Source organism: Castanea sativa, chromosome 6, assembly GCF_040712315.1.
Source record: "Castanea sativa cultivar Marrone di Chiusa Pesio chromosome 6, ASM4071231v1".
NCBI lineage: Eukaryota > Viridiplantae > Streptophyta > Magnoliopsida > Fagales > Fagaceae > Castanea > Castanea sativa.
This window is the reverse complement of record NC_134018.1, coordinates 38878975-38894788: the sequence shown is the minus strand read 5'-3', so window position 1 is coordinate 38894788 and position 15814 is coordinate 38878975. Positions and strand designations below refer to the sequence as shown.

The 15814-nt window shown below is 31.7% G+C and overlaps 2 protein-coding genes across 2 annotated transcripts; one reads left to right on the top strand and one right to left on the bottom strand.

Moving 5' to 3' along the window:
* Window positions 1-1991: 1991 nt before the first annotated feature.
* Window positions 1992-3580, bottom strand: LOC142641504 (uncharacterized). Its single transcript, XM_075815938.1, has 4 exons — window positions 3384-3580; window positions 2653-2851; window positions 2489-2560; window positions 1992-2239 (listed from the first exon to the last, which is right to left on the bottom strand). The coding sequence occupies exons 1-3, from the start codon at window positions 3453-3455 to the stop codon at window positions 2526-2528; spliced, it is 306 nt and encodes a 101-aa protein (XP_075672053.1). The 5' UTR covers window positions 3456-3580; the 3' UTR covers window positions 1992-2239; window positions 2489-2525.
* Window positions 3581-9220: 5640 nt separating this feature from the next.
* On the top strand, window positions 9221-12558 carry LOC142640992 (trans-resveratrol di-O-methyltransferase-like). The gene is made up of 2 exons (XM_075815335.1): window positions 9221-10041; window positions 12026-12558. The coding sequence occupies exons 1-2, from the start codon at window positions 9247-9249 to the stop codon at window positions 12326-12328; spliced, it is 1098 nt and encodes a 365-aa protein (XP_075671450.1). The 5' UTR covers window positions 9221-9246; the 3' UTR covers window positions 12329-12558.
* The last annotated feature ends 3256 nt before the right edge of the window (window positions 12559-15814 follow it).

Here is a 15814-nt window from a genome sequence, read left to right as displayed (position 1 = left end):
AACCAAGGACTTAAAAATGCAGATTTTTTAGTAAAAAAAAATCAAAAAGAGAAAGTACAAGCACTAGTATGTGCTTAAATCATAAGAAGAGACAACTAGTAAAGAGAACCTAAAAGCAATTATCTTAGGGCAAGAATTTTTTTATTAAAAAAAAATTCAATACCTGTACAACCATATTAGGAGGAAGTTCCTCAATCTGTTCAACATGTTTGCAAGCAAGATGCCTGCAAATTATCAAACATTACTGTGTTTAAATAAACAAGTATAATAAGTAAAACCATAAGAGAATTGTCACCAAGTAATAGTTCAGCTTGAGCATTGAATGGTGAAATTCATTATTAAAAAAAACACACACACACAAGCTTAAATAATTGAACCCATACAAATATGGGGAAGGAGAGAATATAGAATCAGTAAATAGAAAAAAAAAAACAAAAACAAAACAAAAAAAGGGTCTAGCTGAAATACTGAAAAATTAATACAAGTAATAAAGTAGTTCTTTATGGTGAGAGACATTGACCTTACGTTAGGGGGGTGTCATACTATAAAAAAAAATTAAAAAAAAACTATTGGTATCAAATTCACTAAGTCAATCCGTGGAGTATTAATGAGAAATAAACTATTAACCCAAAGTAAATACCCCATCCACTGAGTCTGAGAGTGCACTAATGAGTCAAATATCTCATGAAGGAAGGACAAACAACTCAAACACCAAATCCATTTTTTGTCTCCTAGATGAAAAGAGAGCAAAGGCAAGGGCGAAACTAGGAACTTTTGCTTGGGGGATCAAGACTAAACTATTATTTTGAATCAACATTCAAGTAAAAACTCAAAGCACTACAAGAGCATTATATCTTTCTAAATCCTTTTGAGTATACAATTTTTTTTTAGTTTGCAATACACATGTATAAAAAATATTCAAAAAATGGCTTAGCATCTTGACCTTAAAGTGGCAATGTAGCATTATACTACAATAGTAAAACATTTGGCATCAAATTTACTCCTCTTTAAATAATCTAATGACTAAACATACCTATATAACAAGAAAATGTATTCATCAACTGATGATCAATTGGCTTTATAAATTAAAAAGAAAAAAAAAACTAAAATCATAAGCTACAAGACAAAATAAATAGAACTAGAAATGAAATATAAATAAAAAAGATAAGAAAAGTACTAGGAAATCGAAATTAATTTATGGAGTTGAATGAAAAAGAAACTAGGCTAGTGTTGATTTGCTAGGCTAGTGTAGTGGCTACATGTTTGGGAAAGCAATTTTGAGGCTTGTAAGGGACATGGACAGGTGGGGCTATGCTGTGGGGGGGCAATCAATTTCCTTGAAGGGGAACCAGCTCATAAAAAAAAAAGGTATTGAGTCACATTTTTAGTTTTTAACCTACAATAAACTATTTTGTAAAATTGTTGTAGGGGCCTTGCCCCCCCCCTGCTATACACACAGTTCTGCCCCTGCTGCAAAGGGACCATGATCTAACAAGAAAAAAAAATAAAAGAGATCTCAGTACAACAAGATCCCTCTCCTCTTAATCTAACAACAGCAACAACCACAATAAAAAAAAAAAAAAAAACAACAACTAATCCAAGTCCTGAACTAGTCAAGAAAAACGTAACCCCCATAAACTGATTTAAACATCAATATACAGAAATCAATCCCAAATACCTAAGCAAAACATAACCAAGTCTCATATTACCATAAGCCCCACAAAACATAATACACCCACAAGCTGATTTCAATTCTATGTCAGAAAAAGCATGCCCAAACCTAAAAAAAAAAAAAAAAAAAAACACAACCCCAAACCATAAAACAACCCAAAAAATAAATACCCATCAACCATTTCTTTGTTCTTACCACAAATCACAACCATAGCAATGAAAAAAATTAAAACTTTACATGACCCCAGATCAAAACAACTCATAAAACCAACAAAGCTGCTAAAAAAAAGAAAAGAGAGCGAAAGTTAAACTTACCACTTACTCTCCCCAGCTTTTGAAGAGACTTGGCTTTTAAGTATATGGCTTCAAGAACCAGGCTTGTAGCATGCTGTGAGACTGCGTGCAGTGATTCAGTGCGAAAGCGACCCCTCCTGGAAGACGGTTTTTCAGCAAGTGAAGGTTGCAATCTCTGTATAGCAGCTTGCATATCAATGCCCTCAAACACACGAAGAGCTCCTTCTACATTACCTCTTTGATACTCCAACTTTCCAAGAAGGGATCTTGCTTCCTGTAAATTAAACCATGGAGGCATCTCAAATACATTACATTTGAGCCAGAGTTCTCATTGACCCTTACATGCCCTCTATTATCTATATCAAAATTCGAACAGACACAATGAACCCCATTTCTTTAAAAGTGTATTCATGGTCCTACAAAGGTTTGAAAAGCATTTTTATGAATGAAGAAATCAAAATGGGATCTAAAAAACGAACTACATTTGAAGATGAAAATGGAAAAAAAATAATAAAAAAAGAACCTCGAAATTGAGTGATAAGCCTTCCTGTAATGAAGCTTCAGCCTCTTGAATATTTCCTTGTTTTCAAAACACCTGTCATATATATACCAACAAAGTCATGCTCCTCACAATTGAACTTCAAACAATAAGCTTCTATATTTTTCGAGAATATGCAGAAAGCATACCTGCACTTGTGAAGAAAGCACTATCCCACGCTGAACTCTTGCGCAAGTTATATTTGTGATTTTTTGTTGTCATTTCGGGTTCCTTTGATTCAGATGGTTGAGGCACCTGTTCCATATGATCAAAACTGCCAAATGTGTCCTCTAACGTGTTCGCATCCTGTGGACTCCAACAACTCAACACTTCCATGTTCCTCATTTTCTGAACATTATATTAAATCAAAATAGATTTAGATCCAATTAAATATTTGCTTTACTCTTTCTATGGATAACTGTACTTTTGTTCAACTTATTTTCTAAGAACCAATGCAAATAAACAATAAGCTAAACAAATTAGACGATATGAAGGAAAATTATCGACCCAAAAATTGAATCCGAAAAAAGCAAAACTGGAAAGGCAGCCCTAGAATCTCCAAGGAAACACTTTCATTTCATTTCAAAACAACTAAGTAGAGTACGATCAAGAAGAAATTGCACAATTTTAGGGACTTCAGCCACCAAATGAAAAAAGCTTCCTTTTTGGCGAGCTCGATTCAAAGCTATTCAAAAACTCAATTTCAGTGAAAAAAGCAAAGATCAAAACTGTTTTCTCTTTACATAGGTTTAGTATGAAGCAGTAAGTTTTTCAAAAACCTAAATCACGCTCTCTTTATAAACAAACAAGATCAATCAGATTCACTCACACATACAACACACTAATTCGAAAATGAAAAAGAAACTTGTGGATTTAGAACCTGAAAAAGAATGGTGGAGTGATTTAGAGAAGGAGGAACTGAATATGTGGGAATCGTCCTCTGAGGAGACATCGATGAGATTGAGGCGCTTGCCTTGAAGATCGTTGTTTCTCTTGACAAAATCGGCGTCCATTGCTGGCTTTTGAGCAGTCGATCTACTCAAGTTTTAGGCGGCGGAGACGGCGGTTCGGAGGGAGGGAGGGAGGGAGGGAGGGGAATGAGGAGGGCGGCTGAATGAGAAAGAGATGTGTAGGGTTTTTTTATGTTTAGTTTTAAATAGAACCAAAACAACGTAGTTTTGGATATAGTAATTTTAAAAATGAAAAGGAAAAAAAAAGGGGTCTGTCATGGAGGTTAGAACCTTGGACAAGACCTTGAAAAATATGCAAGGCACGCGGGTTAACCACTAAGGTTACATACATTTTAGTTGTTTATTATTATTATCTATATATAATATAAAACTGATATTTTTGACTTACTTTAGAATTATGATTAAAAAAATAATTATAATTTTTTATAATTAAACCTCACATTAGATTTTTTTTTATATATAAAAAAATGACTCACTATTAATCTTTATATGTTATTTTAAATTATAAAAACTTGAATTTAAAAAATTGATTGATGACATGGCTATTAATCTTTGATCACCTTGAAATTTTTTAAGCATGAAAAAAATATAAAGATAATGTAATCTAACGGTAGATTTGTCAAAATTCACATCGAAAGAAATATAGGGTTGGGTTCAAATTACACTTGATGTAACTCTAAAAAATGTTACACCAAGAAATAACTTATTGTTGAATTCATATTTTGAAAATCCAACCGTTGATCAAATTTTCTATATGTTATTAACATGCATGCCAATTTTCATGCCAATCGGACGTAATTTACCATTTGATCTTTAAACTCATCTTTTATGCGTTATTGTAAATTACAAAAACTTTAATTTAAACAATTGATTGATGACATGGCTATTAATCTTTGATCACCTTAAAATTTTGTAAGCATAAAAAATATACAAAGATAATGTAATCTAACGGCAGATTTGTTAAAATTCACATCGAATTAAGAAATATAGGGTTGGGTTCAAGTTACACTTGATGTAACTTTAAAAAATGTTACACCAACCAATAACTTATTGTTGAATTCATATTTTGAAAATCCAACCGTTGGATCACATTTTCTATATGTTATTAATATGCATGCTAATTTTCATGCCAATCGGATGTAATTTACCATTTGATCTTTAAACTCATCTTTTATGCATTATTGTAAACTACAAAAACTTGAATTTAAACAATTGATTGATGACTTGGCTATTAATCTTTGATCACCTTGAAATTTTGTAAGCATGAAAAATATATGAAGATAATTTAATCTAACGGTAGATTTGTGAAAATTCACATCGAATTAAGAAATATAGAGTTGGGTTTAAGTTACACTTGATGTAACTCTAAAGAATGTTACACCAACCAATAACTTATTGTTGAATTCATATTTTGAAAAGCCAACCGTTGGATCACATTTTCTATATATTCTTAACATGCATGCCAATTTTCATGCCAATCGGATGTAATTTACCATTTGATCTCTAAACTCATCTTTTATGCGTTATTTTCAATTACAAAAACTTGAATTCAAAAAATTGATTGATGACATGGCTATTAATCTTTGATCACCTTGAAATTTTGTAAGCATGAAAAATATATGAAGATAATGTAATCTAACGGTAGATTTGTCAAAATTTACATCGAATTAAGAAATATAGGGTTGGGTTCAAGTTACACTTTATGTAACTCTAAAAAATGTTACACCGACCAATAACTTATTGTTGAATTCATATTTTGAAAATTCAACCGTTGGATCACATTGTCTATATGTTCTTAACATGCATGCCAATTTTCATGCCAATCGGATGTAATTTACCATTTGATCTCTAAACTCATCTTTTATGCGTTATTGTAAACTACAAAAACTTGAATTTAAACAATTGATTGATGACATGGCTATTAATATTTGATTACCTTGAAATTTTGTAAGCATGAAAAATATATGAAGATAATGTAATCTAACGGTAGATTTGTCAAAATTCACATCGCATTAAGAAATATAGGGTTGGGTTCAAGTTACACTTAATGTAACTCTAAAAAATGTTACACCAACTAATAACTTATTGTTGGATTCATATTTTAAAAATCCAACCGTTGGATCACATTTTCTATATGGTATTAACAGGCATGCCAATTTTTATACCAATCGGATATAATTTACCATTCGATCTTTAAACTCATCCTTTATGCGTTATTTTCAATTACAAAAACTTGAATTTAAACAATTGATTGATGACAAGACTATTAATCTTTGATCACCTTGAAATTTTTTAAGAATGAAAACTATATGAAAATAATATAATCTAACGGTAGATTTGTCAAAATTCACATCGAATTACAAAATATAGGGTTGGGTTCAAATTACGCTTGATGTAACTCTAAAAAATGTTACACCAACCAATAACTTATTGTTGAATTCATATTTTGAAAATCCAACCGTTGGATCACATTTTCTATATGTTCTTAACATGCATGCCAATTTTTATGCCAATCGGATGTAATTTACCATTCGATTTTTAAACTCATCCTTTATGCGTTATTTTCAATTACAAAAACTTGAATTCAAAAAATTGATTGATGACATGGCTATTAATCTTTGATCACCTTGAAATTTTGTAAGAATGAAAAATATATGAAGATAATGTAATCTAACAGTAGATTTGTCAAAATTCACATCGAATTAAGAAATATAGGGTTGGATTCAAGTTACACTTGATGTAACTCTAAAAACTGTTACATCAACTAATAACTTATTGTTGAATTCATATTTTGAAAATCTAACCGTTGGATCACATTTCCTATATGTTCTTAACATGCATGCCAATTTTCATGCCAATCGGATGTAATTTACCATTTGATCTTTAAACTTATCTTTTATGCGTTATTGTAAACTACAAAAACTTGATTTTATAGAAAAACCTTACCTATAGCGGCGGTCACAAAAAACGCCGCAATAGATCTCATCTACTACGGCGGGCCAAAAATGCGCCACAATAGGCGACATATAGCGGCAGTTTTTGCACCCGCCGCAATAGGCGCGCTGCAATTTCAGGGTCTATTGCGGCGGGTTATTGACCCGCCGCTATATCTAAGCCGAATGCCACTAAAGCGGGTCTATTACGGCGGGTCACTGGCCCGCCGCAATAGTACGCCGCAATATACTAGGTCTATTGCGGCGGGCCATTGACCCGCCGCAATAGATCTCATGTACAGCGGCAGGCTGAAAAAGCGCCGCAATAGGTGACCTATAGCGGCAGTTTTCGCACCCGCCGCAATAGACCAGTTTTCTTGTAGTGATTAACTTTTTTGCAAAGTTAGTTATACCACTTGGAATAACCTAAGGTATTATTTTATATATATATATGGTTTTAAAATTCAACTTTCTCTCAATTTTGGCTTTTATATATTATATAGATATGATACGTTATGGTTTGATCACCCATTACATGTCTGCAATGCTTGCCCATGCTGCTCAGCTCACCGAGGATAATCCCTCAGTATAACACAACACTCCCCTTTGTAATGCTATATTGAACTTTAACGAAGCCATGACATTAATCCTGTCAGCACCTGATCCCAGTTTCCATGTAGGCCAGGAGCCAACGCATAAACATTTCACGAGCAACCCAGCAAGGGTGTGATTGTGGAGTTAAGGACATTAATTGATGTTTCAAGAGGCACACGTATTGTAGCCAAGGTTATTACCAATGCCAATGTGCTCCCTCTCATTACTTCACTATATTTGATCCTAAAATGATAGGTAACAAGGTATAAGTGCTCCCACACTCTCTTATATAGCGGACATATTTCATGCAGATGCAGTTCCTGTAGATGCAATCTCCCTTAAGGTGTATACCGGTGACTTTAAAATGAGTCAAAATAATTCAGGGGTTGATTATTGATTTTAAACTTAGAAGAAAGAACAGTTAAGATAGAGCATTTAGTTAAGTTCGATAATTAAAAAGAAATAGATGGATACTTGATACCAAGAATAGGCCGGAGACATTTAAATATTTTTTTAATCAGTAGTGTTTATTACACAAAATAAAATGTCTCACAAAATTTTATAAGCACGTCCAAAAACAACTTCTAAGTGAAGAAGGGAAGATGATTTTGGGGTGTATAAAAAAGTATAAAACAATTTGTTGTGTGCAACAAATTTAACCTTTTTTTGAATTATCATACACAAATATCAAAAGAATATTGATAGAACAAAAATAAAGTGAAAAACTACACTTTAAAAGAAAGATTTAAAAAAGAAACTTAGAAGGTGGATTTTGATAGAACTTTTCTAGTTCCTAGCCTTTTCTTCACTTCTTTCCAAAGGTTATAGGTGATTTGTGGGTATTCTAGTCTTCTAGAGCCTTATACCAATCCATATTTATTTTTGAAGCATGAGGATCTTTATAAATTTTAATGGAAAATTTTTTCCCATTCTAATTGTACAAGACATGGCATAAATTTTAACTATGTGAAGTTGTGAACCGCCAATCTGAAATAGATTAGAGTTTTATGAGACAATGATTACCTAGATGATATCGAGGGCAGTGGTAGAGTTCCCGATAATTGAAGGGAAACCATACACTGCTCTAGTATCAAAAGATTAATATCTAATCTAATATAAAATGAGTTCTTTTTTATGTTGAGTAGAATAGTATTTTCTCATTAATTATCACGTGAATTCCATAATCCATCTGGCTTCAATTATTAAGATGAGGAAAGCAGATCTAGCAAATCTAATTGACAAAATTTAAATAAGCATTTAATAGGTGCTGTGGGGGCAAAAAAACATGTTGTGATTCCAAACCTACATCTACGAGAAATTCTTGACAAAATCTTCTATCAACAATATAGACATATTACAACCACATCTAACCAAACCTCACCTACTTACAAACATAAATAATCTCATAAACCTTAAGCGCATAAAACAAACAAACAAACTCTTAAACACATAATCATGGTTATCCTTCAACTTTAAAAAAAAAAAAAAAAAAAATCTACTAGATTATTCTTCGAAAAAACTCACTCGCTTGTGTTCTTTTAGGAGTTTTCTCATCTCCTTATATGGGGGGACTCTTATGCAAAAGTCATCAAACCGTTTACATAATATCTACTTATAAGGTTTCAATTATCTTTCCTGATGGTTAAAAAAAAATACTAAATTCATTCTTAAATGATGAAAATTAGAAATTCTTTACTTTCCTAGAAAGAAAACCCATTAATGTCCTAATAAGAATTTGAGAACATTTCTAACAAGACGACATTACCTATAATTCTTTCATCAATATGAATCATATGACATATAGTGCAAAGATGAAATTATTTAATTATTATTTTTATATCTTTTGCTAAATGTAACTTTATCTCTCATTAAACAAAATCAGTCATGCAAGAATCATGCGCCACAGAATTACTATTTTTTTTTTTAAATGAATATAATGCACCACAGAATTACAAACCACCACATGCCAGAAAGAAACAAAATAGCATAGGGGTCCTACGGCCCCATTTTCCTAAACAGTTCACTCTCACAATCCCTCTTGATTAATTGAATTCCTGATGGGGATACATATCTTTTTCATTCTTTGTCTTTTCTGTCTCAATTTATAAAGAAAAGATGTTTTTTTACACCTTTTTCTGTTGTCCAAATACTGTTGGCTGTCGGTAGGATATGAGCAAATCACTCAATTCTCTATATTATATATATAAGCTCAATGTTCTAAAGAGTTGGTATGTAAAAAAACAAAATGAGTGGCACTAAACAGCTTAGTTGTAAATTGGTTCCAGGTGAAAATGCTACTGAGTTACTTGATGCTCAAGCCCACATATGGAATCACATTTTCAACTTCGTAAACTCTATGTCCCTTAAATGTGCAATTGAACTAGGTATACCAGATATCATCCACAACCATGGCGAACCCATGACTCTCTCTGAGCTCATCACTGCACTACCAATCCACCCTAAAAAATCTCCCCATGTCTACCGCCTCATGCGCATTTTGATCCACTCTGGCTTCTTTGCTCCAAAAAACACTAGTGAAAATGACCAAGAAGAAGCATATGTACTGACTAAACCTTCTAGGCTCCTCCTTAAGGACAGTCCCTTGAGTATGACACCTTTTTTACTAGCCATGGTTGATCCAATGTTGACAACGCCATGGAATTATTTGACCACTTGGTTCCAAAATGAGGATCTTACGCCATTTGTTACGGCGCATGGGAAGACAATTTGGGATTATGGGGGGCATGATCTAAAATTTGCTAATTTTTTCGGTGAGGCTATGGCTAGTGATGCACGCTTAGTCACGAACGTGGTACTTAACAAGTGTAAGGGGGTGTTTGACGGACTGGAGTCATTTGTTGACATTGGAGGAGGCACAGGAACAGTGGCCAAGGCCATTGCCGATACATTCCCGAATGTAGAGTGCACTGTACTTGATCTCCCACACGTAGTTGCTGGCTTTCAGGGGAGTAAGAACTTGAAGTATGTTGGAGGGGACATGTTTGAGGCAATTCCTACTGCAGATGCTGTTTTTATGAAGGTAAAATATATTTTTGTGCTGTTTACACCCGTACTTGAATGGTTGTATATATATAAATTAATTGCATGACTATTCTCATATTTGCTTATATTAGAATAAAAATCTTGTCTCACCTTTTTTTTTTTTTTTTTTTTTTTTGCGTATTATTCAGTACCTTAAGAGAAAAGACAAGAGGGGGTTTTTTGAAAGCATCAAGAGAGGCAGTTTTAATGATCGATAAATCTAGGCAAAAATCAATTTTTTTCAAAATAACTTACCTACTTTGTTGTGATATGTACGTGCTAAAATGAGTAGTGTTAGTGATAAATCCACTGCATGTATCTCCTATTACAGAAAACCATATTATACTGGGCCCCACCACACTTTTATTTTGACAATAGATATACTATTATACTGAGACAAGAAGCATGTTCGATGTAATACATGCATGTAATATTTACAACTCATATGAGTTGTAAATATTACATGCCTTAATAACTTTCTAATAAATATGTTTTTTCTTTATATATAAATGTTTTTTCTTTTTGTTTTTTTTTTTACAAATCCACCACTAAATTACTATGTGAGACAATAAGAGTAAATCTTTTATAGGGTAAAACCACACAGAGAGAGGATGATCAACAATTCGATTAATAGCTTGTCGCACCTTTATGATGCTAAACCTTCTTAGTGAAATGGCCTCCTCGAAATGGTTGGTCGAAACAACTCTAATATTTAAATTATTTTTCTGATCTAAGATTAATAAGAATGGACTATAAACTTCTCAAAAGTCTTTTTCATACCATTGTTGGGGTGAGAGACCCCATTATATAGTTGAAGATCATGCCTCCTTCTTCGTCCAAAACTTTCCCAAGATCCTAGGTTTTTTAGAGGATGGGATGAATGTCACTGCGATCCAATAGCTAGGAGGGAATGGTGTCACTGGTTTTGAACAGCTATCTATTATGGTTTGTAGTAGTTAAAGGCGTCTAACTAGATTTGAGTCCTCCCTTGTGGCTTCGATTGCGTTTGGTCAACTTCCAATCCAAAACTTACAAGTTCTTGCCCCAGTCTTAAGCGGGTGTAGTCTAGCCTCTACAATTATATAGTCTTTTTATATTCTTTCATACTTGCAAAATATCATAATAATTATAAATTAATAATGAACATCTATGAAACACTTAATACCAAATGTTTTAAACTTTAAAATTATACACAAAACATGAGTTTATTGATTACATAGTAAATGACATTTGATTAACACAATTTTTTTTTTTATTTGTTTGGTGTGCAATAAGAAAAGAAAAAAAAAAGTACATATAATTAATGTAATAGTGAGAGTTTCAAAATATTAATTTAATAAAAATTATTACGTAGTGTAATACTATAAAGAGATACACCACTTGTAACTTGATCATATATAAATATAGTTTGGTACAAGTTACAATGTGTAACTTATATCAACGATCAATAACTTTCTATTAGATGTGTTTCATGATAAATCTACCATTGAAATAAATTTTCTCATAATGCACCGTGTGTTTTCAAAATATAAATGTATACTATTAAATACTAATAATTATCTCATCTATAAAATATTTCAATTTCAATTTTTTTTAATTTAAAATGTTGAGTAAAACATGAGTTTATGAATAAAAAGTAAATAACATTCAATTGATACAAAATATGGCACATATATCAAGAATATAAAGAACATGATTGTTCAGAAAACATGGCAATAGAAATTTGGATATATTACGTTTGTTTAGAAATATCAAAATATTACATTTGTTTCATGTCATTGGGTATGTTTCATTTAATGCATTTCATTTTGCCCCATATTACATATGTTTCATTTCACCAAAAATGGATTATTTTAATTACATGGACTAAAGAAAATAATAAAAAAAGAATATATATATAAAAAATATATATAATTTTTTCTAAGGGGTTAACCTCTCATAGTTTTAGTGTTTTTTAATTGTTCTTGCAAATGAAAATATAGTGGATATTGCATGATTGGAATGAAGAGGAATGCGTGAAACTACTTAAGCGATGCAAGGAGGCAATCACAATCAATAATAATAAAGGAAAAGTATTTATCATAGACTTGATGATGGAGAATCAAAAGGAAAATGAGAAGTCAACTGAGACACAACTCTTCTTTGACATGGTGATGATGGTACTAGTGAAAGGAAAAGAGAGAACTGAGAAAGAATGGGCTAAGCTATTTCTGGATGCTGGTTTTAGTGACTATAAGATAACCCCTATTCTGGGTTTAAGGGCTCTTATTGAAGTTTATCCTTAATAAGCTCTTGCAAGTTTGATAAATTTGCATGCATGCTTTGGTTTCTAGTGTGCCTATGTATGTTATCAGCGATATGCTGACTCCAAATAAAATAATTGATTAGTGTTTTATCCTGTACGGAAGGTATGTGTAATATTATTTACCACTAGTTGATATCCTGCACAATGTGCGTGTTCGCTATCAATTTGTTTTTAAACTTTAATAAGAAATAATATTTATGGTGTATAATACTCATTATGTGTTATGACATTTAGAAAATTAATATGATTATATTACATGTCACCTATTATACTTAGAAATAATATTTTATATGTCACTCAAATAAGTTTTTAAAAAAATATAACTAGTTGGTCAGATATTATATTACCTCTTCATATTTTCTATATTTGCAAAATGTTGAGATGATAAAAGATTAATAACTATTTTATTTGTAAAATATTTTATTAAATAATAAAAATATATGATCAAAACAAAATTTGGTATGCGTACTAAGAACAATGATAATGTATAATCCAATTGTGAAAATTTTGAATATGTTAAAGAAATAAAAATAAAAATAATAAGTTATGCAACTCTAATAAAAAGCTACCCATTAACCTTACCTTTGTACATCATCAAACCTTTGCATTTATGTCAAATTATTAATTCATGTACCATTAGCATATGATAATTAATTAATATTTTGACATAAAGCAAATGCTTGATAATGTGAAAGGTTAAATGAAGAATATTGCTATCTTATCAAAAAAGAAAAGAAAATTGCTAAGTAATGTGTCACTTAAAAGAACCTTAAATTATATATGAATTATTAAAAAGAAGTCATCAAGAAACAGACTTAGCCATCTAGCAAATTCACAATTTGTTAAAGGGACAACCACTTTCAACATTATTCAACACTAGTCACTAACCCAATGGTTAAATATCTTATTATGTTCAATGCAACAATTAGTTGAAAATGAATGAAAATCAATATTTATAATACTAAATAAAGATTACATATTTCAAAAAAAAAATATTGTGTCTTTTTTATATGATGAAACAAAAGCACACTTCTAATGTTTCTATGGTGTTTAAAATTTTATGAGACATAAGACACCAAAATACAACAACTTAATGACTAAATAAAATTTTCTAAGTTCCTCCTAGACTTTTAGGAGGGAAAAAAATGAAAATTGAGTAATATAAAAATAACATTCTATGACACAAAGTATTCATTCAAAAAAATTAAGATACTTTAGTGGCATCTATTACCTCTACCTTTGTTTTAGCATTTAATCGATTTATAGTTTGCATAAAAATCTCAAACCACATTACCACAGTACATAAAAAAAAAATGACATTATTAAACCACCTTTAATAATAGTTGCATGTTACAATCCAAGTGTCACACATTATTTAAATGCAAATTTAAACATATGTATATAAACTCTTGAACAACATCCCCTTAAGATGAGATTATTTATAAGGCTTCAATTATCTTCTTTGATGGAAAATTAAGGAATACACATTTATTTCTTAAGTGATGAAAACTAAAAATCCTTTACTTCGCTACGAAGGAAACCCAATAATGAAACAAAATCAAAATAGGAATTTGAGATCATTTCTATCAAAACGACATTTCCTAAAGCGTGAGCTGCATTCATTTTTAAAATCACTCATGATTAATTCCTGATGGGGATACATATCCTTTTCATTCTTTGTCTTTTTGGTATCAATTATAACGAAATGATGTTTCCTTATACATTTTCTTTTGTCGAAATATTATTGGCTGTCCATAGGATATGAGCAAATCACCCTTTTTCATTCTTTGTCTTTTCTGTATCAATTATAACGAAATGATGTTTTCTTATACATTTTCTCGTGTCGAAATATTATTGGCTGTCCGTAGGGTATGAGCAAATCACCCAAACTTCGATATCATACATAGAGCTCAATGCTCTAAAGAGTCGTTGTCAAAAAATCAAAATGAGTGGCATTAGAGAGCTTAGTTTCAAATTGGTTCCAGGAGAAAATGCTACTGAGCTACTTAATGCTCAAGCCCACATATGGAACCACATTTTCAATTTTGAAAATTCTATGTCCCTTAAATGTGCAATTGAACTAGGTATACCAGATATTATCCATAACCATGGCAAACCCATGACTCTCTCAGCTCATCACTGCACTACCAATCCACCCTACAAAAGCTCCCCATGTCTACTGCCTCATGTGCATTTTGATCCACTCTGGCTTCTTTGCTCCAAAACACACGGGTGATAATGACCAAGAAGAAGCAAATGTGATTGTTTGTTTAGACCCTTTTATACTCAAATTGTTTAACCTAATTAATTAACCAAGTTGATACATAAGTTTATTATGAGATCTAGATTAAACACATACGATCATATTACTTAGTGCGGAAAAGTAAAGAAGGCGAGCAATGATCTAGAAAAACCAATGAAACCAACAGTTTCAAGGTAAAAATATGAGAATGATTTAACCTAGTTTTCCTCAAGGTAAACAAATTCACTATGATAGAATGAAAGTTTACAATAGATTTTCTCTCTGAAATCTAAAACTAACCCTTGTAGAACTTACTCACACAACCATGTATAGCTTCGAGTCTACAGACTCTTCTATTTGAATATGCTGAACACAAACACCCACATTTGTGACTTTGAGATCTCACTCAAAGATCTTAGATCATCATCAGTAGTAGATCTTTATACAGCAACTTGTTTCCACCTGTTCTTGATTGTAGATCTCGTTCTGGTAAATGCTTGTTGAGTTAGAAGGTTCTAGAAACCTCACAAATCTCATAGGAGTAACTCACAAGACTTCCAAAAAGATCTGAAATGTATTTAGGGTTCTCCTTTTATAACTAGTAGTATTGGACTGAAACCCTAAACATTTTCACAGGCTTTAAGCCTGATTTAAATTCTGCAGAATACAACTTTCAAGAAGAAAATGGGCATTTGCCTATTTCGCCAAAACTTTTCAACAAAATGCCCCATATTTGAAACTAATTAGGGAAATGTTCTTGTTTTGAAACTCGATTTTCTAAAAATCAAGTTTCAGTTTAAAACTCGATTTTTGGACAATCAAGTTATAGCAAATTGAAAAATTAAAAAAAATATATATATATTTTGGTACTCGAATTCATGAAACTCAAGTACCATGTAAAGTACTCGAGTTCCGTGCACTCGAGTACCATGTGAAGTACTCGAGTTCATGGAACTCGAGTTCCTTGAAAAAATTCAAGTGGAACTCGAGTACTTCACATGGTACTCGAATTCTATAAAAAAAAAATTCTAAGTCCACATTCGCTATAACTCAATGTTTCAAAAATCGAGTTTTAAAACAAGGACATTTTCCTAATTAGTTTCAGACGTGAGACATTTTGCTAGATTTTTTAAAATGAAATGGCAAAAGCCCATTTTGGCCCAACTTTCAATCGGTCAAACTTTTCTTTCAATTGGTTGAACTTCACAAAAACTTACTTCTTCT

Coding starts and splice junctions, on each gene's coding strand:
- LOC142640992 (XM_075815335.1), top strand. CDS start 9,247: ATGAGTGGCACTAAACAGCTTAGTTGTAAATTGGTTCCAGGTGAAAAT. Junction 10,042..12,025: donor CAGATGCTGTTTTTATGAAG/GTAAAATATATT, acceptor ATGAAAATATAG/TGGATATTGCATGATTGGAA.
- LOC142641504 (XM_075815938.1), bottom strand. CDS start 3,455: ATGTCTCCTCAGAGGACGATTCCCACATATTCAGTTCCTCCTTCTCTA. Junction 2,852..3,383: donor ACTCCACCATTCTTTTTCAG/GTTCTAAATCCA, acceptor TATAATGTTCAG/AAAATGAGGAACATGGAAGT. Junction 2,561..2,652: donor TGCTTTCTTCACAAGTGCAG/GTATGCTTTCTG, acceptor TATATATGACAG/GTGTTTTGAAAACAAGGAAA.